This window comes from Mustelus asterias, unplaced genomic scaffold, assembly GCF_964213995.1.
Source record: "Mustelus asterias unplaced genomic scaffold, sMusAst1.hap1.1 HAP1_SCAFFOLD_1737, whole genome shotgun sequence".
Classification (NCBI taxonomy): domain Eukaryota; kingdom Metazoa; phylum Chordata; class Chondrichthyes; order Carcharhiniformes; family Triakidae; genus Mustelus; species Mustelus asterias.
The window spans coordinates 37,139-64,608 of record NW_027591682.1 but is presented as its reverse complement, the minus strand read 5'-3'; the positions used below and the strand labels follow the sequence as shown (position 1 = coordinate 64,608).

Below are 27,470 nucleotides of genomic sequence, written 5' to 3'. Positions count from 1 at the left end.
CCCCATTCCCCCCCCCCATTCCCCCTCCCCACAACCCCCATTCCCCCTCCCCACAACCCCCATTCCCCCCCCCACAACCCCCATTCCCCCCCCCACAACCCCCATTCCACCTCCCCACAACCCCCATTCCCCCTCCCCACAACCCCCATTCCCCCTCCCCACAACCCCCATTCCCCCCCCCATTCCCCCTCCCCACAACCCCCATTCCCCCCCCCCATTCCCCTCCCCACAACCCCCTTAGAACAAAGAACAAAGAACAGTACAGCACAGGAAACAGGCCCTTCGGCCCTCCAAGCCTGTGCCGCTCCTTGGTCCAACTAGACCAATCGTTTGTATCCCTCCATTCCCAGGCTGCTCATGTGACTATCCAGGTAAGTCTTAAACGATGTCAGCGTGCCTGCCTCCACCACCCTACTTGGCAGCGCATTCCAGGCCCCCCACCACCTCTGTGTAAAAAACGTCCCTCTGATATCTGAGTTATACTTCGCCCCTCTCACCTTGAGCCCGTGACCCCTCGTGATCGTCACCTCCGACCTGGGAAAAAGCGTCCCACTGTTCACACTATCTATACCCTTCATAATCTTGTACACCTCTATTAGATCTCCCCTCATTCTCCGTCTTTCCAGGGAGAACAACCCCAGTTTACCCAATCTCTCCTCATTGCTAAGACCCTCCATACCAGGCAACATCCTGGTAAACCTTCTCTGCACCCTCTCTAACGCCTCCACGTCCTTCTGGTAGTGCGGCGACCAGAACTGGACGCAGTACTCCAAATGTGGCCTAACCAGCGTTCTATACAGCTGCATCATCAGACTCCAGCTTTTATACTCTATACCCCGTCCTAGAAAGGCAAGCATACCATATGCCTTCTTCACCACCTTCTCCACCTGTGCTGCCACCTTCAAGGATTTGTGGACCTGCACACCGAGGTCCCTCTGTGTTTCTATACTCCTGGTGACTCTGCCATTTATTGTATAACTCCCCCCTACATTATTTCTTCCAAAATGCATCACTTCGCATTTATCCGGATTAAACTCCATCTGCCACCTCTCCGCCCAATTTTCCAGCCTATTTATATCCTGCTGTATTGCCCGACAATGCTCTTCGCTATCCGCAAGTCCAGCCTTCCCCCAATTCCCTCCCCTTCCCCCAATTCCCTCCACCCCCCCCATTCCTCCAATACCCCCCCCACTGCCCTCCATTCCCCCCAAATACCCAGGCTTGTGCCTAGTCGATGATGCCTAGTCGATGATAGACAGGCTTTGGGGAGTCAGGAGGTGAGTTACTCTCCGCAGGATTCCCAGTCTCTGACCTGCTCTGGTAGCCACTGTGTTTATATGCCCGGTCACTGGTAACCCCCAGGACACCGGGGGGGGGGGGGTTTCTCTCCCTCAGTATTGTCCGCTCTGTAAAATGCAGTAGCTTCAATACCGCCAGCCTTTCCAATTCAGTAATAATCTTATCGAGGCCACTCTTCCATCGCCTATCACCCATCATTTACAACATGTTCAAAGTTCTGTTCGAGTGTGCGGGTCAGCCCCATGTCTATCGACTGACTGCCTCAGTGGAACCAGCTGGTTTTAATCCCCGCCTGCAACTACTCATTCCCCATAGGGCGAACCTCCACTCACCCTCATAGGGTAAAAGCCCCACCAACGCCTCTACTTTCTCAGGAGGCTAAGGAAATTCACCATGTCAGCTACGACTCTCACCAACTTTTACAGATGCCCCATAGAAAGCATTCTTTCTGGCTGTATCACAGCTCGGTCTGGGGCTCCTGCTCTGCCCAAGACCGCAAGGAACTACAAAAGGGTCGTGAAGGTAGCCCAATCCCATCACGCAAACCAGCCTCCCATCCATTGACTCTGTCTACACTTCCCGCTGCCTCGGGAAAAGCAGCCAGCATGATTAAGGACCCCCCCCCCCCCCCACGCACCCCGGACATTCTCTCTTCCACCTTCTTCCGTCGGGAAAAAGGTACAAAAGCCTGAGGTCACGTACCAATAGTTCTGGTCACCCCATTATAAAAAGGATATTATTAAACTAGAAAGAGTGCAGAAAAGATGCTGCCGGGATTTGATGGTTTGAGTTATAAGGAGAGGCTGGATAGACTGGGACTGTTTTCTCTGGAGCGCAGGAGGCTGAGGGGTGATCTTATAGAGGTCTATAAAATAATGAGGGGCACAGATCAGCTAGATAGTCAATTTCTTTTCCCAAAGGTAGGGGAGTCTAAAACTAGAGGGCATTGGTTTAAGGTGAGAGGGGAGAGACACAAAAGGGTCCAGGGGGGCAATTTTTTCCACACAGAGGGTGGTGAGTGTCTGGAACGAGCTGCCAGAGGTAGTAGTAGAGGCGGGTACAATTTTGTCTTTTAAAAAGCGTTTAGACAGTTACATGGGTAAGATGGTTATAGAGGGATATGGGCCAAACGCGGGCAATTGGGGCTACTTAATGGTAAAAACTGAGCGGCATGGACAAGTTGGGCCGAAGGGCCTGTTTCCATGCTGTAAACCTCTATGACTCTGGGTGGCACACTCTGCTGATCATGCAGACTGGCTTTGATTAACCGACACAAGGACAGCTTCTTCCGTCAGGAAGATGATACAAAAGTCTGAGGTCACGTACCGACCGACTCAAGAACAGCTTCTTCCCTGCTGCTGTCAGACTTTCGAATGGACCTACCTTGCATTAAGTTGATCTTTCTCCACACCCTAGCTGTGATTATAACACCACATTCTGCACCCTCTCCTTTCCTTCTCTATGAACGGTATGCTTTGTCTGTGCAACGTGCAAGAAACAATATTTTTCACTGTATGTTAATACGTGACAATAATAAATCAAATCAAAAGTCGACTTGAATTCTACGAGGTGGATGGGAAAATCTCTTTACAGTCCCCCTGTGGCCAGCATAACTAATTCCTTCACTTGATCTCATTCATAGCCCACTGAATCTCTCAACTGTCTTTTCCTTCAATAAAACGTCATCTCTCGTGGAAAAGAAAACAGAACAAGGTCGTGACTCAGTGCCGAGGTTACTGGTTACAAACTCCACACATCCGACAGAAGCAGGAAACAACTGAGCGACGATCGACACAGAGAGACACAGAGAGACACAGAGAGACACAGAGAGACACAGAGAGACACAGAGAGACACAGAGAGACACAGAGAGACACAGAGAGACACAGAGAGACACAGAGAGACACAGAGAGACACAGAGAGACACAGAGAGACACAGAGAGACACTCACACTCACACACACAAACACACACTCACACACACACTCACACACACACTCACACACACACTCACACACACACTCACACACACACTCACACACACACTCACACACACACTCACACACACACTCACACACACACTCACACACACACTCACACACACACTCACACACACACTCACACACACACTCACACACACACTCACACACACACAGACACACACACACAGACACACACATGGTGCTGAATGGGTTAAAAGGAATATAAAATTGGACGGTTTGTCGTCTGGGGGTGAACAGGGGTTTCTCCAGTTCATCAGAGACTGCAGCACGAGTGAATGTGACATCAGTCACCCTCTGACGGGGATCTGACCTATTTCAGGACATACAGGAATACACCCATTTCCGTAAATCTCACATCAGCAAGACTACAGCACAGATTCCCAACCAGACACAAGCAAACCCTGCCACTGACTGAACAACTGACCCCTCGATAGTGCGGCCCTGTCACTGACTGACTGACCCCTCGATAGTGCGGCCCTGTCACTGTGTCACTGACTGACCCCTCGATAGTGCGGCCCTGTCACTGTGTCACTGACTAACCCCTCGATAGTGCGGCCCTGTCACTGTGTCACTGACTAACCCCTCGATAGTGCGGCCCTGTCACTGTGTCACTGACTGATCCCTCGATAGTGCGGACCTGTCACTGTGTCACTGACTGACCCCTCGATAGTGCGGACCTGTCACTGTGTCACTGACTGACTGACCCCTGGATCGTGCGGCCCTGTCACTGTGTCACTGACTGACTGACTCCTCGATAGTGTGGCCCTGTCACTGTGTCACTGACTGACCCCTCGATAGTGCGGCCCTGTCACTGTGTCACTGACTGACCCCTCGATAGTGCGGCCCTGTCACTGTGTCACTGACTGACCCCTCGATAGTGCGGCCCTGTCACTGTGTCACTGACTGACCCCTCGATAGTGCGGACCTGTCACTGTGTCACTGACTGACCCCTCGATAGTGTGGCCCTGTCACTGTGTCACTGACTGACCCCTCGACAGTGCGGCCCTGTCACTGTGTCACTGACTGACCCCTCGATAGTGCGGCCCTGTCACTGTGTCACTGACTGACCCCTCGACAGTGCGGCCCTGTCACTGTGTCACTGACTGACCCCTCGATAGTGCGGCCCTGTCACTGTGTCACTGACTGACCCCTCGATAGTGCGGCCCTGTCACTGTGGGACCGTTGTACTGTTTCACTGACCCGCTCTGAATCGGCCGCACTCACCATGCCAGTGTTGAGGTTCTTGTCGACTTTACAGAAGGTGTGAGGGGGTGCCTCTCCTTTGCTGGGCATGATGATGCAGATATCAGTGACTGCCAGCGTGCTGTGGGCCTGGCACTCACTCGCTCTGCGGTAGGTGATGAAGGAGCGTTGTTGCAGGCTGGAGCCCCCACCGCTGATGTGCGCCGCCCGGCTGTACGGGGTGGTCTCGATAATACTGCATCCCGGCTTCAGCCTGTCCTTCCCTTCACACAGGACCCTGCGGTTCAACACAACGGCTCAGAGTCTGTCCAATCACCCCGAGTAACACCCACACACACAGCCAGCCCGCCCGCCCGCCCGCCCGCACGCACACACCCCACCCACACACCCCACCCACACACACACAGCCCACCCACACACACACAGCCCACCCACACACACACAGCCCACCCACACACACACACACACACACAGCCCACCCACACACACACACACACAGCCCACCCACACACACACACAGCCCACCCACCCACCCACACACACACACAGCCCACCCACACACACACACACACCCCACCCACCCACACACCCCACCCACCCACACACACACACACCCCACCCACCCACACACCCCACACACACACACCCCACCCACCCACACACACACCCCACCCACACACACACCCCACACACACACCCCACCCACCCACACACACACACACACACCCCACCCACACACCCCACCCACACACACACCCCACCCACACACACACAGCCCACCCACCCACAACACACACACACACACACACACACACACACACACCCCACCCACACACACACACACACCCCACCACCCACACACCCCACCCACACACACACACACACACACACACACACACCACACACACCCCACACACACACCACCGCACCACACACACACACACACACACACACACACCACCCCACCCACACACCCCACCCACACCCCACCCACCCACACACACCCCACCCACACACACACACACACACACACCCCACCCACACACACACACACCCCACCCACCCACACACACAGCCCAACCACCCACACACACACACCCCACCCACCCACCCACACACACCCCACCCACCCACCCACATCCCACCCACACACACACACACCCCACCCACACACACACACACCCCACCCACACACACACACCCCACCCACCCACAAACACACACACACCCCACCCACCCACACACACACACCCCACCCACCCACACACCACCCACCCACACACACACCCCACCCACCCACACCCCACCCACCCACACACCCCACCCACCCACACACGCACACCACCCACCCACACCCCACCCACCCACACACACACCCCACCCACACAGAAACCCCACCCACCCACACACACACAGACAGCCCACCCACCCACACACACACACACCCCACCCACACACAGCCCACCCACCCACACACACCACCCACCCACACACACCACCCACCCACACCCCACACACACACACACACCCCACCCACACACACACACCCCACCCACCCACACACACACACACCCCACCCACATACACACACGCACCCCACCCACCCACACACACAGCCCACCCACACACACACCCCACCCACACACACACACCCCACCCACCCACACACACACACACCCCACCCACTACACACACGCACCCCACCCACCCACACACACAGCCCACCCACCCACACACACACCCCACCCACCCACACACCCCACCCACCCACACACACAGCCCACCCACCCACACACACACCCCACCCACCCACACACACACCCCACCCACCCACACACACACCCCACCCACACACAGCCCACCCACCCACACACACCCCACCCACCCACACACGCACACCACCCACCCACACCCCACCCACCCACACACCCCACCCACACACACACAGAAACCCCATCCACCACACACACACAGACAGCCCACCCACACACACACACACCCCACCCACACACAGCCCACCCACCCACACACACCACCCACCCACACACACCACCCACCCACACCCCACCCACACACACACACACACCCCACCCACACACACACACACAGCCCACCCACCCACACACACACCCCACCCACCCACACACACACACAGCCCACCCACCCACACACACACCCCACTCACCCACACACCCCACCCACACACACACCCCACCCACACACACACAGAAACCCCACCCACACACACACACAGACAGCCCACCCACCCACACACACAGACACCCCACCCACACACAGCCCACCCACCCACACACACCACCCACCCACACACACCACCCACCCACACCCCACACACACACACACCCCACCCACACACACACACCCCACCCACACACACACACCCCACCCACATACACACACACACCCCACCCACCCACACACACAGCCCACCCACCCACACACACAGCCCACCCACCCACACACACAGCCCACCCACCCACACACACACCCCACCCACACCCCACCCACCCACACACACCCCACCCACACACACACCCCAGCCACCCACCCACACAGCCCACCCACCCACACACACACACAGCCCACCCACCCACACACACACACAGCCACCCACTCACCGAGTAACCTAGCCCCACACATAGCCCACCCACTCACCCCGAGTAACACACACACACAGTCAGTCACACACACAGTCAGTCAGTCACACACACAGTCAGTCAGTCACACACACAGTCAGTCAGTCACACACACAGTCAGTCAGTCACACACACAGTCAGTCAGTCACACACACACCCCCCCACCCACCCATTCACCCAATGTAACACAGCCCCCCACACAACCCACCCACTCAGCCTGAGTAACCCAGCCCCCCCACACACACACCCCAGCAACTCACCCCAAGTATCCTCGGCCTGGGGGGGATGGGGGCACCCCGGGAGGGAGGGGGGGAGAGGGAGGCACCCCGGGAGAGAGGGAGGGCACCGCAGGAGGGGGGGGGGGCACCCTGGGAGGGAGGGGGGGAGCACCCCGGGGGGGGAGGGGGGCACCCCGGGGGGGAACCCCGGGGGGGCACCCCAGGAGGGGAGGGGGGGGCACCCCGGGAGGGGAGGGGGGGGCACCCCGGGGAGGGGGGGGGGGGCACCCCGGGAGGGGAGGGGGGGGCACCCCGGGAGGGGAGGGGGGGGCACCCCGGGAGGGGAGGGGGGGCACCCCGGGAGGGGAGGGGGGGGCACCCGGGAGGGGAGGGGGGGGCACCCCGGGAGGGGACGGGAGAGGGGGGCACCCCAGGAGGGAGGGGGGGGGGCCCCGGGAGGGAGGGGGGGCCCCGGGAGGGAGGGGGGGGGCCCCGGGAGGGGGGAGGGGGGGGCACCCCGGGGGGGGGGGCACCCCAGGAGGGAGCACCCCGGGAGGGAGGGGGGGGCACCCTGGGAGGGAGAGGGGGGCACCCCGGGAGGAGCACCCCGGGAGGGAGGGGGGGGCACCCTGGGAGGGAGAGGGGGGCACCCCGGGAGGAGCACCCCGGGGAAAGGGGGGTGGGATTTTGGGCTGAGCAGGGTGTCGGCAGTGAGTCAGACGCCACGTTTAGAAATGTCGACGGAAATGAAAGAAGCTTTTTAAAAATAACTTGTCTCCATGGTGACAATGTTGTGTGGGGGGGGGGGGGGGGGGGGGGGGGTGAATTCAGGGAAGGTCCAAATCCACACCCTGCGAACGGGATTGAGGGCAATGAGACTGGCAAACACTCCCCTCCCCCAGCCCGGGAACACCCCCCGCCCCCCCCCAGCCTCTGAAGCACCCCCTCCCTCCCCCCAGCCCGGGAAACACGTCCCCCCCACCCCAAAAAAACAGCAACTCCCCCTGCCCCTGGAAACCCCACCCCCACATCAGCCTCAGACCAGGACCATTACACAGGAACAGGAAGAGGCCATTCAGCCCCTCTCTCCAGCCAGTTACACAGGAACAGGAGGAGGCCATTCAGCCCCTCTCTCCAGCCTGTTACACAGGAACAGGAGGAGACCCTATTCCTCCCTCGCTCGAGCCTGTTACACAGGAACAGGAGGCCATTCAGCCCCTCTCTCCAGCCTGTTACACAGGAGCAGGAGGCCCCGTCCAGCCTGTAACTGACTGAGCTGTCTGTGTTGATTGCTGGGGACTTACCCGAGATCGATGAGTGGGAGTTTCTCCCTGCTCCGCCTGTAACACAGGAACATGTGGGAAGTGGTGAGCAGGCCACAGTTGAGGTCGGCAGAGTGTCCAGTCAGGGTGGTCTCGATGCAGGTGAAGCCTTCAGGGACCTCCTCGCCCTGGGAGCGGATGATAATGGCCACGTCAGCGATGGGCTCCAGAGGCCGGGCCAGTTTCGGGGTGCCCTCCTCCAGGGGCTTGGAGGCGTCAGTCAGGCCAGCCACCACAAAGTAGTCAACAAGTTGCGGCAGATTGTCCTCCGCCATGGCTAGACTCCCGGCACCTGGAAAAGACAGGGGAACAAATCAACACCGCTGCCAACGCCCCTCCCATCGTCTTAGATCCCAACTGTGACTGGAACACTACATTCTGCACCCTCTCCTTGCCTTCTCTATGAACGGTATGCTCTGTCTGGACAGCGAGCAAGAAACAATACTTTTCACTGTATCCCAATACATGTGACAATGAATCAAATCCTTTTCCTTCTCCCCTATGTACTCTCTGAACGGTATGCTTTGTCTGTATAGCGCGCAAGAAACAATACTTTTCACTGTATCCCAATACATGTGACAATAATAAATCAAAGTGCGGTTGACAGAGGGGAACCGGTGGATGTGGTGTTTTTAGATTTCCAGAAGGCGTTCGATAAGTTGCCTCACAAAAGGTTGCTGCAGAAGATTGGGGTACACGGAGTTGGGGGTAAAGTGCTGGCGTGGAATGGGGATTGGCTATCTAACAGGAGTAAGAAATTGCACAACACCAGGTTAAAGTCCAACAGGTTTATTTGGTAGCAAATACCATAAGCTTTCGGAGCGCTGCCCCTTCGTCAGATGGAGTGGATATCTGTTCCACATCATATCTAACAGGAAGCAGAGAGTCGGAATAAATGGGTGCTTTTCCGGTTGGCAATCAGTGACGTGCCGCAGGGATCGGTGCTGGGGCCTCAGCTGTTTACTATTTACATAGATGATCTGGAGGAGGGGACTGAGTGTAGGGTAACAAAGTTTGCTGATGACACGAAGATAAGTGGGAAAGTGAATTGCGTGGAGGATGCGGAAAGTCTGCAGAGAGATTTGGATAGGCTGAGTGAGTGGGCGAGGAACTGGCAGATGGAGTATAACGTTGGCAAGTGTGAGGTTATCCACTTTGGAAGAAATAATAACAAATTGGATTATTATTTAAATGGAAAAAAATTACAACATGCTACTGCGCAGAGGGACCTGGCGGTCCTTGTGCAGGAGTCGCAAAAACTCAGTCTGCAGGTGCAGCAGGTGATCAAGAAGGCAAATGGGATGTTGGCCTTTATCGCGAGGGGGATAGAATATAAAAGCAGGGAGGTCTTGCTGCATCTGTACAAGGCATTGGTGAGGCCGCAGCTGGGATACTGGGTGCAGTATTGGTCCCCTTATTTGCGAAAGGATATATTGGCCTTGGAGGGAGTACAGAGAAGGTTCACCAGGTTGATACCGGAGATGAGGGGTGTTGATTATGAGAAGAGACTGAGTAGATTGGGTCTGTACTCGTTGGAATTTAGAAGGCTGAGGGGTGATCTTATAGAGGCATATAAGATAATGAAGGGGCTGGATAGGGTAGAGATGGAGAGATTCTTTCCACTTAGAAAGGAAACTAGAACTAGAGGGCACAGCCTCAAAATAAAGGGGGGTCAGTTTAGGACAGAGTTGAGGAGGAACTTCTTCTCTCAGAGGGTGGTGAATCTCTGGAATTCTCTGCCCACTGAAGTGGTGGAGGCTACCTCGTTGAATATGTCTAAGTCACGGATAGATGGATTTCTGATCGATAGGGGAATGAAGGGTTATGGGGAGCAGGCGGGTAAGTGGAACTGATCCACTTCAGATCAGCCATGATCTTATTGAATGGCGGGGCAGGCTCGAGGGGCTAGATGGCCTACTCCTGCTCCTATTTCTTATGTTTTTAAATCAAATATTAAGTTGATCTTTCTCTACACCCTAGCTATGACTGTAACACTACATTCTGCACCCTCTCCTTTCCTTCTCTATGAACGGTATGCTTTGTCTGTATAGCACGCAAGAAACAATACTTTTCACTGTAGCCCAATACATGTGACAATAATAAATCAAATCAAAAGCCTGTCCCTCCTCCCCCCAGCTGCACCCTCGATCACAGTCCCCAAGGGTCACCCAGACTCGAAATGTTGGCTCTATTCTCTCTCCACAGATGCTGTCAGACTCGCTGAGATTTTCCTGTATTCTCCGTTTTTGTCCCAACGGAACCGTGAGCCAGAGAGTTTGAGGAGAAATTTCTTCACCCAGAGGGTGGTGAATGTGTGGAATTCACTCCCACAGAAAGTAGTCGAGGCCAAAACGTTGTGAGATTCCAAGAAGAAATTAGAGATAGCTCTTGGGGCGAAAGGGATCGAGGGATATGGAGGGGAAGGGGGGGGGGATCAGGATATTGAATTGGATGATCAGCCACGATCAAAATGAATGGCGGAGCAGGCTCGAAGGGCCGAATGGCCTCCTCCTGCTTCGAGTTTCAATGTTCCTAGGTAACCCAGGGTGGGCTGATGGCGTCCACAGTCAAATAGCACACCAACCCTCGATTGGGAGACGCAGAGGGCAGGGTGTTCGGCTCGGATGTGGGACCTGCCTGTGCACAATGTGCAACGGGTCCCCAGGTATTCCGGTTCGGTTTTAGAGCCACAGAGGTTTACAACATGGAAACAGGCCCTGCGGCCCAGCTTGTCCAGGCCGCCCTTTTTTTAAGCCAGTCCCAATTGGGGCGACACAGTGGGTTAGCGTTGCTGCCTCACAGTGCCAGGGATCCGGGTTCGATTCCCGGCTTGGGTCACTGTCTGAGCGGAGTCTGCACGTTCTCCCCGTGTCTGCGTGGGTTTCCTCCGGGTGCTCCGGTTTCCTCCCACAGTCCGAAAGACGTGCTGGTCAGGGTGCATTGACCTGAACAGGCGCCGGAGTGCAGTGACGAAGGGATTTTCACAGTAACTTCATTGCAGTGTTAATGTGAGCCCACTTGTGACTAATAAATAAACTTCACTTCAATTGCCCGCGTTTGGCCCATATCCCGCTAAACCCATCTTACCCATGTAACTGTCTAAATGCTTTTTAAAAGACAAAATTGTACCCGCCTCTACTACTGCCTCTGGCAGCTCGTTCCAGACACTCACCACCCTCTGTGCGAAAGAATTGCCCCTCTGGACACTTGTGTATCTCTCCCCTCTCACCTTAAACCGATGCCCTCTAGTTTTAGACTCCCCTACCTTTGGGAAAAGATATTGACTATCTAGCTGATCTGTGCCCCTCATTATTTTATAGATCTCTATAAGATCACCCCTCAGCCTCCTACGCTCCAGGGGAAAAAAGTCCCAGTCTATCCAGCCTCTCCTTATAACTCAATCCATCAAGTCCCAGTAACATCCGAGTAAAGCTTTTCTGCACTCTTTCAAGTTCAATAATATCCTTTCTATAATAGGGTGACCAGAACTGTACACAGTATTCCAAGTGTGGCCTTACCAATGTCTTGTACAACTTCAACAAGACGTCCCAACTCCTGTATTCAGTATCAGGTCGAGGAGCTGTCAGTGCTGCCTCGGTAAGGATGTTCCACACTGTGTGACTCTCACAGCCCTGATCGTTGGGGGGAACAGGGATAGTCAACAAGAGAAGAGAAACTGCAGAGACGATACCATCGATGGTGAGGGGATTTCAGACACAGGGGAATTGCCACAAACAGAGAAATGAGAGTGAAAACGGAGGGGCTTGGCACGGGAAACAGTTCTGATTCACAGCGACAGACCCGTCCCCACCAGTACTGTACCCCAGCGTTATACAGTGACAGACCCGTTCCCCACCAGTACTGTACCCCAGTGTTATACAGCGACAGACCCGTCCCCACCAGTACTGTACCCCAGTGTTATACAGCGACAGGCCCGTCCCCACCAGTACTGTACCCCAGTGTTATACAGTGACAACCCATCCCCACTAGTACTGTACCCCAGTGTTATACAGCAACAGACGCGTCCCCACCAGTACTGTACCAGTGTTCTACAGTGACAGACCCGTCCCCACCAGTACTGTACCCCAGTGTTATACAGTGACAGACCCGTCCCCACCAGTACTGTACCAGTGTTATACAGTGACAGACCCGTCCCCACCAGTACTGTACCCCAGTGTTATACAGTGACAACCCATCCCCACTAGTACTGTACCCCAGTGTTATACAGCAACAGACGCGTCCCCACCAGTACTGTACCAGTGTTCTACAGTGACAGACCCGTCCCCACCAGTACTGTACCCCAGTGTTATACAGTGACAGACCCGTCCCCACCAGTACTGTACCAGTGTTATACAGTGACAGACCCGTCCCCACCAGTACTGTACCCCAGTGTTATACAGTGACAGACCCGTCCCCACCAGTACTGTACCCCAGTGTTATACAGCGGCAGGTCCGTCCCCACCAGTACTGTACCCCGGTGTTATACAGTGACAGACCTGTCCCCACCAGTACTGTACCCCAGTGTTATACAGTGACAGACCCATCCCCACCAGTACTGTACCCCAGTGTTATTCAGTGACAGATCCGTCCCCACCAGTACTGTACCCCAGTGTTATACAGCGGCAGACCCGTCCCCACCAGTACTGTACCCCAGTGTTATACAGCAACAGGCCCGTCCCCACCAGTACTGTACCCCAGTGTTATACAGTGACAACCCATCCCCACTAGTACTGTACCCCAGTGTTATACAGCAACAGACGCGTCCCCACCAGTACTGTACCAGTGTTATACAGTGACAGACCCGTCACCAACCGGTACTGTACCAGTGTTATACAGTGACAGACCCGTCCCCACCAGTACTGTACCCCAGTGTTATACAGTGACAGACCCTGTCCCCACCAGTACTGTACCCCAGTGTTACACAGCGACAGATCCGGCCCCACCAGTACTGTACCCCAGTGTTATACAGTGACAGACCTGTCCCCACCAGTACTGTACCCCAGTTATACAGCGACAGACCCGTCCCCACCAGTACTGTACCCCAGTGTTATACAGCGACAGACGCATCCCCACCAGTACTGTACCCCAGTGTTATACAGTGACAGGCCCATCCCCACCAGTACTGTACCCCGGTGTTATACAGTGACAGACCTGTCCCCACCAGTACTGTACCCCAGTGTTATACAGCGGCAGGTCCGTCCCCACCAGTACTGTACCCCGGTGTTATACAGTGACAGACCTGTCCCCACCAGTACTGTACCCCAGTTATACAGTGACAGACCCTCCCCACCAGTACTGTACCCCAGTGTTATTCAGTGACAGATCCGTCCCCACCAGAACTGTACCCCAGTGTCATAGTGACAGATCCGTCCCCACCAGTACTGTACCCCAGTGTTACACAGCGGCAGATACGTCCCCACCAGTACTGTACCCCAGTGTTATACAGCGACAGACCTGTCCCCACCAGTACTGTACCCCAGTGTTACACAGCGGCAGATCCATCCCCACCAGTACTGTACCCCAGTGTTATACAGTGACAGATCCGTCCCCACCAGTACTGTACCCCAGTGTTATACAGTGACAGACCCGTCCCCACCAGTACTGTACCCCAGTGTTATTCAGTGACAGATCCGTCCCCACCAGTACTGTACCCCAGTGTTATACAGCGGCAGATCCGTCCCCACCAGTACTGTACCCCAGTGTTATACAGCGACAGACCCGTCCCCACCAGTACCGTACCCCAGTGTTATACATTGACAGACCCATCCCCACCAGTACTGTACCCCAGTGTTATACAGCGACAGACCCATCCCCACCAGTACTGTACCCCAGTGTTATACAGTGACAGACCCATCCCCACCAGTACTGTACCCCGGTGTTATACAGCGACAAACCCGTCCCCACCAGTACTGTATCCCAGTGTTATACAGTGACAGACCCGTCCCCACCAGTACCGTACCCCAGTGTTATACATTGACAGACCCATCCCCACCAGTACTGTGCCCCAGTGTTATACAGCGACAGACCCATCCCCACCAGTACTGTACACGAGTGTTGAACAGTGACAGACCCAACCCCACCAGTACTGTCCCCCAGGGTTATACAGCGACACACCCATCCCCACCAGTACTGTACCCCAGTGTTATACAGCAACAGACCCGTCCCCACCAGTACTGTACCCCAGTGTTATACAGTGACAGACCCATCCCCACCAGTACTGTACCCCAGTGTTAGACAGTGACAGACCCATCCCCACCAGTACTGTACCCCAGTGTTAGACAGTGACAGACCCATCCCCACCAGTACTGTACACCAGTGTTATACAGTGACAGATCCATCCCCACCAGTACTGTACCCCAGTGTTATACAGTGACAGACCCATCCCCACCAGTACTATACACCAGTGTTATACAGCGACAGACCCATCCCCACCAGTACTGTACCCCAGTGTTATACAGCGACAGACCAATCCCCACCCGTACTGTACCCCACTGTTATACAGTGACAGAGCAGTCCCCACCAGTACTGTACCCCAGTGTTATACAGCGACAGATCCATCCCCACCAGTACTGTACCCCAGTGTTATACAGTGACAGACCAGTCCCCACCAGTACTGAACCCCAGTGTTATACAGCGACAGATCCATCCCCACCAGTACTGTACCCCAGTGCTAAACAGTGACAGACCCGTCCCCACCAGTACTGTATCCCAGTGTAATACAGTGACAGACCCTCCCCACTAGTACTGTATCCCAGTGTTATACAGTGACAGACCAGTCCCCATCAGTACTGTACCCCAGTGTTATACAGTGACAGACCAGTCCCCACCAGTACTGTACCCCAGTGTTATACAGTGACAGACCCGTCCCCACCAGTACTGTACCCCAGTGTTATACAGCGACAGACCCGTCCCCACCAGTACTGTACCCCAGTGTTATACAGCGACAAGACGCGTCCTCTCCAGTACAGTGCCCCAGTCTTGCACAATGATAGACCCGTCCCGGACACTACTGTACCCCAGTGCTATAGTGACAGACCCGTCCCCCTCAGTACTGTACCCCAGTGTTATACAGCGACAGACCTGTCCCCAACAGTACTGTACCCCAGTGTTATACAGTGACAGACCCGTCCCCACCAGTACTGTACCCCGGTGTTATCCAGCGACAGACCCGTCCCCACCAGTACTGTATCCCAGTGTTCTACAGTGACAGACCCGTCCCCACCAGTACTGTACCCCAGTGTTAAACAGTGACAGACCACCTCCCACCAGTACTGTCCCCCAGTGTTATACAGTGACAGACCCATCCCCACCAGCACTGTACCCCTGTGTTATACAGCGACAGACCCATCCCCACCAGTACTGTACCCCAGTGCTAAACAGTGACAGACCCGTCCCCACCAGTACTGTATCCCAGTGTTATACAGTGACAGACCAGTCCCCATCAGTACTGTACCCCAGTGTTATACAGTGACAGACCAGTCCCCACCAGTACTGTACCCCAGTGTTATACAGCGACAGACAGGCCCCCACTAGTGCTGTACCCCAGTGTTATACAGCGACAAGACGCGTCCCCACCAGTACTGTACCCCAGTGTTATACAGTGACAGACGCGTCCCGACCAGTACTGTACCCCAGTCTTGCACAACGATAGACCCGTCCCGGACACTACTGTACCCCAGTGCTATAGTGACAGACCCGTCCCCCTCAGTACTGTACCCCAGTGTTATACAGCGACAGACCCATCCCCACCAGTACTGTACCCCAGTGTTATACAGTGACAGACCCGTCCCTACCAGTACTGTACCCCAGTGTTATACAGCGACAGACCTGTCCCCACCAGTACTGTACCCCAGTGTTATACAGTGACAGACCCGTCCCCACCAGTACTGTACCCAGTGTTATACAGTGACAGACCCGTCCCCACCAGTACTGTACCCCGGTGTTATCCAGCGACAGACCCGTCCCCACCAGTACTGTACCCCAGTGTTATACAGCGACAGACCTGTCCCCAACAGTACTGTACCCCAGTGTTATACAGCGACAGACCTGTCCCCACCAGTACTGTCCCCCAGTGTTATACAGTGACAGACCCATCCCCACCAGCACTGTACCCCTGTGTTATACAGCGACAGACCCATCCCCACCAGTACTGTACCCCAGTGTTATACTGCGACAGACCAATCCCCACCCGTATTGTACCCCAGTGTTATACAGTGACAGACCCATCCCCACCAGTTCTGTACCCCAGTGTCATACAGCGACAGAGCCGTCCCCACCAGTACTGTACCCCAGTGTTATACAGCGAAAGACCAGTCCCCACCAGTACTGTACCCCAGTGTTATACAGTGACAGACCAGTCCCCACCAGTACTGTACCCCAGTGTTACGCAATGATAGACCTGTCCCGGACACGACTGTACCCCAGTGAAATACAGTGACAGACCCATCCCCACCAGTACTGTACCCCAGTGTTATACAGTGACAGACCCATCCCCACCAGTACTGTACCCCAGTGCTATAGTGACAGACCCGTCCCCACCAGTACTGTACCCCTGTGTTATACAGCGACAAACCCGTCCCCACCAGTACTGTGCCCCAGTGTTATACAGTGACTGACACGTCCCCACCAGTACTGTACCCCAGTGTTACACAATGATAGACCCGTCCCGGACACTACTGTACCCCAATGCTATAGTGAAAGTCCCGTCCCCATCAGTACTGTACCCCAGTGTTATCCAGCGACAGACACGTCCCCACCAGTACTGTATCCCAGTGTTTTACAGTGACAGACGCATCCCCACCAGTACTGTACCCCAGTGTTAAACAGAGACAGACCAGCCCCCACCAGTACTGTACCCCAGTGTTATACAGTGACAGACCAGTCCCCACCAGTACTGAACCCCAGTGTTATACAGCGACAGATCCATCCCCACCAGTACTGTACCCCAGTGCTAAACAGTGACAGACCCGTCCCCACCAGTACTGTACCCCAGTGTTATACAGCGACAGACCCGTCCCCACCAGTACTGTACCCCAGTGTTATACAGTGACAGACCCATCCCCACCAGTACTGTACCCCAGTGTTATACAGCGACAAGACGCGTCCTCTCCAGTACAGTACCCCAGTCTTGCACAATGATAGACCCGTCCCGGACACTACTGTACCCCAGTGCTATAGTGACAGACCCGTCCCCCTCAGTACTGTACCCCAGTGTTATACAGCGACAGACCCATCCCCACCAGTACTGTACCCCAGTGCTATAGTGACAGACCCGTCCCCCTCAGTACTGTACCCCAGTGTTATACAGCGACAGACCCATCCCCACCAGTACTGTACCCCAGTGCTATAGTGACAGACCCGTCCCCCTCAGTACTGTACCCCAGTGTTATACAGCGACAGACCTGTCCCCAACAGTACTGTACCCCAGTGTTATACAGTGACAGACCCGTCCCCACCAGTACTGTACCCCGGTGTTATCCAGCGACAGACCCGTCCCCACCAGTACTGTATCCCAGTGTTCTACAGTGACAGACCCGTCCCCACCAGTACTGTACCCCTGTGTTAAACAGTGACAGACCACCTCCCACCAGTACTGTCCCCCAGTGTTATACAGTGACAGACCCATCCCCACCAGCACTGTACCCCTGTGTTATACAGCGACAGACCCATCCCCACCAGTACTGAACCCCAGTGTTATACAGCGACAGATCCATCCCCACCAGTACTGTACCCCAGTGCTAAACAGTGACAGACCCGTCCCCACCAGTACTGTATCCCAGTGTTATACAGTGACAGACCAGTCCCCATCAGTACTGTACCCCAGTGTTATACAGTGACAGACCAGTCCCCACCAGTACTGTACCCCAGTGTTATACAGCGACAGACCCGTCCCCACCAGTGCTGTACCCCAGTGTTATACAGTGACAGACCAGTCCCCACCAGTACTGTACCCCAGTGTTATACAGCGACAGACCCGTCCCCACCAGTGCTGTACCCCAGTGTTATACAGCGACAGACCCGTCCCCACCAGTGCTGTGCCCCAGTGTTATACAGCGACAAGACGCGTCCTCTCCAGTACAGTACCCCAGTCTTGCACAATGATAGACCCGTCCCGGACACTACTGTACCCCAGTGCTATAGTGACAGACCCGTCCCCCTCAGTACTGTACCCCAGTGTTATACAGCGACAGACCCATCCCCACCAGTACTGTACCCCAGTGTTATACAGCGACAGACCTGTCCCCAACAGTACTGTACCCCAGTGTTATACAGTGACAGACCCGTCCCCACCAGTACTGTACCCCAGTGTTATACAGCGACAGACCTGTCCCCAACAGTACTGTACCCCAGTGTTATACAGTGACAGACCCGTCCCCACCAGTACTGTACCCCGGTGTTATCCAGCGACAGACCCGTCCCCACCAGTACTGTACCCCAGTGTTATACAGCGACAGACCTGTCCCCACCAGTACTGTACCCCAGTGCTATAGTGACAGACCCGTCCCCCTCAGTACTGTACCCCAGTGTTATACAGCGACAGACCCATCCCCACCAGTACTGTACCCCAGTGCTATAGTGACAGACCCGTCCCCCTCAGTACTGTACCCCAGTGTTATACAGCGACAGACCTGTCCCCAACAGTACTGTACCCCAGTGTTATACAGTGACAGACCCGTCCCCACCAGTACTGTACCCCGGTGTTATCCAGCGACAGACCCGTCCCCACCAGTACTGTATCCCAGTGTTCTACAGTGACAGACCCGTCCCCACCAGTACTGTACCCCTGTGTTAAACAGTGACAGACCACCTCCCACCAGTACTGTCCCCCAGTGTTATACAGTGACAGACCCATCCCCACCAGCACTGTACCCCTGTGTTATACAGCGACAGACCCATCCCCACCAGTACTGAACCCCAGTGTTATACAGCGACAGATCCATCCCCACCAGTACTGTACCCCAGTGCTAAACAGTGACAGACCCGTCCCCACCAGTACTGTATCCCAGTGTTATACAGTGACAGACCAGTCCCCATCAGTACTGTACCCCAGTGTTATACAGTGACAGACCAGTCCCCACCAGTACTGTACCCCAGTGTTATACAGCGACAGACCCGTCCCCACCAGTGCTGTACCCCAGTGTTATACAGTGACAGACCAGTCCCCACCAGTACTGTACCCCAGTGTTATACAGCGACAGACCCGTCCCCACCAGTGCTGTACCCCAGTGTTATACAGCGACAGACCCGTCCCCACCAGTGCTGTGCCCCAGTGTTATACAGCGACAAGACGCGTCCTCTCCAGTACAGTACCCCAGTCTTGCACAATGATAGACCCGTCCCGGACACTACTGTACCCCAGTGCTATAGTGACAGACCCGTCCCCCTCAGTACTGTACCCCAGTGTTATACAGCGACAGACCCATCCCCACCAGTACTGTACCCCAGTGTTATACAGCGATAGACCTGTCCCCAACAGTACTGTACCCCAGTGTTATACAGTGACAGACTCGTCCCCACCAGTACTGTACCCCAGTGTTATACAGCGACAGACCTGTCCCCAACAGTACTGTACCCCAGTGTTATACAGTGACAGACCCGTCCCCACCAGTACTGTACCCCGGTGTTATCCAGCGACAGACCCGTCCCCACCAGTACTGTACCCCAGTGTTATACAGCGACAGACCTGTCCCCAACAGTACTGTACCCCAGTGTTATACAGTGACAGACCCGTCCCCCTCAGTACTGTACCCCAGTGTTATACAGCGACAGACCTGTCCCCACCAGTACTGTCCCCCAGTGTTATACAGTGACAGACCCATCCCCACCAGCACTGTACCCCTGTGTTATACAGCGACAGACCCATCCCCACCAGTACTGTACCCCAGTGTTATACAGCAACAGACCAATCCCCACCCGTATTGTACCCCAGTGTTATACAGTGACAGACCCATCCCCACCAGTTCTGTACCCCAGTGTCATACAGCGACAGAGCCGTCCCCACCAGTACTGTACCCCAGTGTTATACAGCGAAAGACCAGTCCCCACCAGTACTGTACCCCAGTGTTATACAGTGACAGACCAGTCCCCACCAGTACTGTACCCCAGTGTTACGCAATGATAGACCTGTCCCGGACATGACTGTACCCCAGTGAAATACAGTGACAGACCCATCCCCACCAGTACTGTACCCCAGTGTTATACAGTGACAGACCCATCCCCACCAGTACTGTACCCCAGTGCTATAGTGACAGACCCGTCCCCACCAGTACTGTACCCCTGTGTTATACAGCGACAAACCCGTCCCCACCAGTCCTGTGCCCCAGTGTTATACAGTGACAGACCCGTCCCCACCAGTACTGTACCCCAGTGTTACACAATGATAGACCCGTCCCGGACACTACTGTACCCCAATGCTATAGTGACAGTCCCGTCCCCATCAGTACTGTACCCCAGTGTTATCCAGCGACAGACACGTCCCCACCAGTACTGTATCCCAGTGTTTTACAGTGACAGACGCATCCCCACCAGGACTGTACCCCAGTGTTAAACAGAGACAGACCAGCCCCCACCAGTACTGTACCCCAGCGTTATACAGTGAAAGACCCATCTCCACCAGTACTGTGCCCCAGTGTTATACAGTGACAGACTAGTCCCCACCAGTACTGTACCCCAGTGTTACACAATGATAGACCCGTCCCGGACACTACTGTACCCCAGTGCTATAGTGACAGACCCGTCCCCATCAGTACTGTACCCCAGTGTTATACAGTGACAGACCCATCCCCACCGGTACTGTACCCCAGTGTTACACAGCGACAGATCCATCCCCACCAGTACTGTACCCCAGTGTTACACAGCGACAGATCCATCCCCACCAGTACTGTACCCCAGTGTTATACAGCGACAGACCCATTCCCACCAGTACTGTACCCCAGTGTTATAGTGACAGACCCGTCCCCACCAGTACTGTACCCAGTGTTAAAGAGTGACAGACCCATCCCCACCAGTACTGTACCCCAATGTTATACAGCGACAGACCAGTCCCTACCAGTACTGTACCCTAGTGTTATACAGCGACAGACCAGCCCCCACCAGTACTGTACCCCAGTGTTATACAGTGATAGACCCGTCCCGGACACTACTGTACCCCAGTGCTATAGTGACAGACCCGTCCCCATCAGTATTGTACCCCGGTGTTATCCAGCGACAGACCCGTCCCCACCAGTATTGTACCCCAGTGTGATCCAGCGACAGACCCGTCCCCACCAGTACTGTACCCCAGTGTTATACAGTGACAGACCCATACCCACCAGTACTGTACCCCAGTGTTATACAGTGACAGACCCATCCCCACCAGTCCTGTACCCCAGTCCTATAGTGACAGACCCGTCCCCACCAGTACTGTATCCCAGTGTTATACAGTGACAGACCCATCCCCACCAGTACTGTACCCCGGTGTTATACAGTGACAGACCCGTCCCCACCTGTACTGTACCCCAGTGTTATACAGTGACAGACCCGTCCCCACCAGTACTGTACCCCAGTGTTATACAGCGACAAACCCGTCCCCACCAGGACTGTATCCCAGTGTTATACAGTGACAGACCCTCCCCACCAGTACTGTACCCCAGTGTTATACAGTGACAGACCCGTCCCCACCAGTACCGTACCCCAGTGTTATACATTGACAGACCCATCCCCACCAGTACTGTGCCCCAGTGTTATACAGCGACAGACCCATCCCCACCAGTACTGTACCCCGGTGTTATACAGCGACAAACCCGTCCCCACCAGTACTGTACCCCAGTGTTATACAGTGACAGACCCATCCCCACCAGTACTGTCCCCCAGGGTTATACAGCGACAGACCCATCCCCACCAGTACTGTACCCCAGTGTTATACAGCGACAGACCCGTCCCCACCAGTACTGTACCCCAGTGTTATACAGTGACAGACCCGTCCCCACCAGTACTGTACCCCAGTGTTAGACAGTGACAGACCCATCCCCACCAGTACTGTACCCCAGTGTTATACAGTGACAAACCAGTCCCCACCAGTACTGTACCCCAGTGATATACAGTGACAGACCTGTCCCCACCAGTACTGTACCCCGGTGTTATACAGTGACAGACCCAGCGCCACCAGTATTGTCCCCAGTGTTATACAGTGACAGACCTGTCCCCACCAGTACTGTACCCCAGTGTTAAACAGAGACAGACCAGCCCCCACCAGTACTGTACACCAGTGTTATACAGTGACAGACCCATCCCCACCAGTACTGTACCCTAGTGTTATACAGTGACAGACCCATCCCCACCAGTACTGTACCCCAGTGTTATACAGTGACAGACCCATCCCCACCAGTACTGTACCCCAGTGTTATACAGTGACAAACCAGTCCCCACCAGTACTGTACCCCAGTGATATACAGTGACAGACCTGTCCCCACCAGTACTGTACCCCGGTGTTATACAGTGACAGACCCAGCGCCACCAGTACTGTGCCCCAGTGTTATACAGTGACAGACCCGTCCCCACCAGTACTGTACCCCAGTGTTACACAATGATAGACCCGTCCCGGACACGACTGTACCCCAGTGCTATAGTGACAGACCGGTCCCCACCAGTACTGTACCCCAGTGCTATAGTGACAGACCCGTCCCCATCAGTACTGTACCACAGTGTTATCCAGTGACAGACCCGTCCCCACCAGAACTGTACCCCAGTGTTATACACCGACAGACCCATCCCCACCAGTACTGTACCCCAGTGTTATACAGTGACAGACCCATCCCCACCGGTACTGTACCCCAGTGTTACACAGCGACAGATCCATCCCCACCAGTACTGTACCCTAGTGTTAAACAGCGACAGATCCTTCCCCACCAGTACTGTACCCCAGTGTTATAGTGACAGACCCATCCCCACCAGTAATAAGAGGTAATAGTGGATGCGTTAGTGATTATTTATCAAAACTCGTTGCATTCTGGGGTAGTGCCGGTTGATTGGAAAACGGCTAATGTTACGCCGCTGTTTAAAAAAGGAAGGAGACAAAAGGCGGGTAACTATAGGCCGGTCAGCTTAACGTCTGTAGTAGGGAAAATGCTGGAATCCATTATTAAAGAGGAGATAGCAGGACATCTGGATAGAAATGGTTCGATCAATCAGACGCAGCATGGATTCATGAGGGGAAAGTCGTGCTTGACGAACATGTTGGATTTTTATGAAGATGTGACGAGGGCGGTTGATGGAGGAGAACCGGTGGATGCGGTGTTTTTGGATTTCCAAAAGGCGTTTGATAAGGTGCCCCATAAAAGGCTGCTGAAGAAGATTAGGGCACACGGAGTTGGGGGTAGTGTGTTAAAGTGAATTGGGGACTGGCTATCCGACAGGAAGCAAAGAGTCGGAATAAATGGGTGTTTTTCTGGTTGGAGGAAGGTAACTAGTGGCGTGCCGCAGGGATCGGTACTCGGGCCGCAACTGTTTACCATTTATATAGATGATCTGGAGGAAGGGACTGAGTGTAGGGTGACGAAGTTTGCAGACGACACAAAGATAAGTGGAAAAGTGAATCGTGTGGAGGACGGAGAAGATCTGCAGAGAGATTTGGACAGGCTGAGTGAGTGGGCGAGGATATGGCAAATGGAGTATAACGTTGAGAAATGCGAGGTTATACACTTTGGAGGAAATAATAACAAATGGGATTACTATCTCAATGGAAACAAATTAAAACATGCTACCGTGCAAAGGGACCTGGGGGTCCTTGTGCATGAGACGCAAAAGCCCAGTCTGCAGGTACAACAGGTGATCAAGAAGGCAAATGGGATGTTGGCCTATATTGCGAGGGGGATAGAATATAAAAGCAGGGATGTCTTGATGCACCTGTACAGGGCATTGGTGAGGCCGCAGCTGGAATACTGTGTGCAGTCTTGGTCCCCTTATATGAGGAAGGATATATTGGCATTGGAGGGAGTGCAGAGAAGGTTCACCAGGTTGATACCGGAGATGAGGGGTTTGGATTATGAGGAGAGGCTGAGGAGATTGGGTTTGCACTCGTTGGAGTTTAGAAGGATGAGGGGGGATCTTGTGGAGACTTATAAGATAATGCGGGGGCTGGATAGGGTGGAGGCGGAGAGATTCTTTCCACTTAGTAGGGAAGTTAAAACTAGAGGACACAGCCTCAAAATAAAGGGGGGTCGGTTTAAGACAGAGTTGAGGAGGAACTTCTTCTCCCAGAGGGTGGTTAATCTCTGGAATTCTCTGCCCACTGAGGTGGTGGAGGCTACCTCGCTGAATATGTTTAAAGCGCGGATGGATGGATTCCTGATCGGTAAGGGAATTAAGGGTTATGGGGATCAGGCGGGTAAGTGGTACTGATCCACGTCAGATCAGCCATGATCTTATTGAATGGCGGGGCAGGCTCGAGGGGCTAGATGGCCTACTCCTGCTCCTATTTCTTATGTTCTATTTCTTAAGGACTGTACCCCAGTGCTATAGTGACAGACCCGTCCCCACCAGTACTGTACCCAGTGTTAAGCAGTGACAGACCCATCCCCACCAGTACTGTACCCCAAGGTGATACAGCGACAGACCAGCCCCCACCAGTACTGTGCCCCAGTGTTATACAGTGACAGACCCATCCCCACCAGTACTGTACCCCAATGTTATACAGCGAGAGACCAGTCCCCACCAGTACTGTACCCCAGTGTTATACAGTGACAGACGCGTCCCGACCAGTACTGTACCCCAGTGTTACACAGTGACAAATCAGTCCCCAAGAGTACTGTACCCCAGTGTTATACAGTTACAGACCTGTCCCCACCAGTACTGTACCCCAGTGTTATACAGTGACAGACGCGTCCCGACCAGTACTGTACCCCAGTGTTATACAGTGACAGACGCGTCCCCACCAGTCCTGTACCCCAGTGTTACACAATGATAGACCCGTCCCGGACACTACTGTACCCCAGTGCTATAGTGACAGACCCGTCCCCACCAGTACTGTACCCAGTGTTAAGCAGTGACAGACCCATCCCCACCAGTACTGTACCCCAAGGTGATACAGCGACAGACCAGCCCCCACCAGTACTGTGCCCCAGTGTTATACAGTGACAGACCCATCCCCACCAGTACTGTACCCCAATGTTATACAGCGAGAGACCAGTCCCCACCAGTACTGTACCCCAGTGTTATACAGCGACAGACGCGTCCCCACCAGTACTGTACCCCAGTGTTACACAGTGATAGACCCATCCCGGACACTACTGTACCCCAGTGTTATACAGTGACAGACCCGTCCCCACCAGTACTGTATCCCAGTGTGATACAGTGACAGACCCATCCCCACTAGTACTGTATCCCAGTGTGATACAGTGACAGACCCGTCCCCACCAGTACTGTACCCCAGTGTTATACAGCGACAGATGCGTCCCCACCAGTACTGTACCCCAGTGTTACACAGTGATAGACCCGTCCCTGACACTACTGTACCCCAGTGCTATAGTGACAGACCCGTCCCTATCAGTACTGTACCCTGGTGTTATCCAGCGACAGACCCGTCCCCACCAGTACTGTACCCCAGTGTTATACAGTGACAGACCCATCCCCACCAGTACTGTACCCCAGTGTTATACAGCGACAGACCCATCCCCACCAGTACTGTACCCCAGTGTAATTCAGTCACAGACCCATCCCCACCAGTACTGTACCCCAGTCCTATACTGACAGACCCGTCCCCACCAGTACTGTATCCCAGTGTGATACAGTGACAGACCCGTCCCCACCAGTACTGTACCCCAGTGTTACACAGTGAGAGACCAGTCCCCACCAGTACTGTACCCCAGTGTTAAACAGTGACAGACCAGTCCCCACCAATACTGTACCCCAGTGTTATCGTGACAGACCCACCCCCACCAGTACTGTACCCCAGTGTTATACAGTGACAAACCAGTCCCCACCAGTACTGTACCCCAGTGTTATACAGTGACAGACCAGTCCCCACCAGTACTGTACCCCGGTGTTATACAGTGACGGACCCAGCGCCACCAGTATTGTCCCCAGTGTTATACAGTGACAGACCCATCCCCACCAGTACTGTACCCCAGTGTTATACAGTGACAGACCCGTCCCCACCAGTACTGTACCCCAGTGTTATACAGTGACAGACGCGTCCCGACCAGTACTGTACCCCAGTGTTACACAGTGACAAATCAGTCCCCAAGAGTACTGTACCCCAGTGTTATACAGTTACAGACCTGTCCCCACCAGTACTGTACCCCAGTGTTATACAGTGACAGACGCGTCCCGACCAGTACTGTACCCCAGTGTTATACAGTGACAGACGCGTCCCCACCAGTCCTGTACCCCAGTGTTACACAATGATAGACCCGTCCCGGACACTACTGTACCCTAGTGCTATAGTGACAGACCCGTCCCCATCAGCACTGTACCCCAGTGTTATCCAGCGACAGACCCGTCCCCACCAGTACTGTATCCCAGTGTTCTACAGTGACAGACCCATCCCCACCAGTACTGTACCCCAGTGTTATACAGTGACAGACCCGTGCCCACCAATACTGTACCCCAGTGTTATACAGCGACAGACCAATCCCCACCAGTGCTGTATCCCAGTGTAATACAGTGACAGACCCGTCCCCACCAGAACTGTACCCCAGTGTTATACAGTGACAGACCCATCCCCACCAGTACTGTACCCCAGTATTATACAGTCACAGACCTGTCCCCACCAGTACTGTACCCCAGTGTTATACA

General features: G+C 54.6%; 1 protein-coding gene across 1 annotated transcript in view; it reads right to left on the bottom strand.

Moving 5' to 3' along the window:
- LOC144488648 (C-myc promoter-binding protein-like) overlaps positions 1–27,470 on the bottom strand; it is a gene marked incomplete at its 3' end in the record, with an annotated part of 57,034 nt that overhangs the window by 13,008 nt on the left and 16,556 nt on the right. Inside the window, exons 2-3 of the mRNA XM_078206716.1 lie at positions 8,682–8,991; positions 4,524–4,779 (exon numbers count right to left, since the gene is read on the bottom strand). Of these exons, the coding sequence (XP_078062842.1) occupies positions 4,524–4,779; positions 8,682–8,991 (566 nt within the window). The remainder of the gene's footprint in view (positions 1–4,523; positions 4,780–8,681; positions 8,992–27,470) is intronic.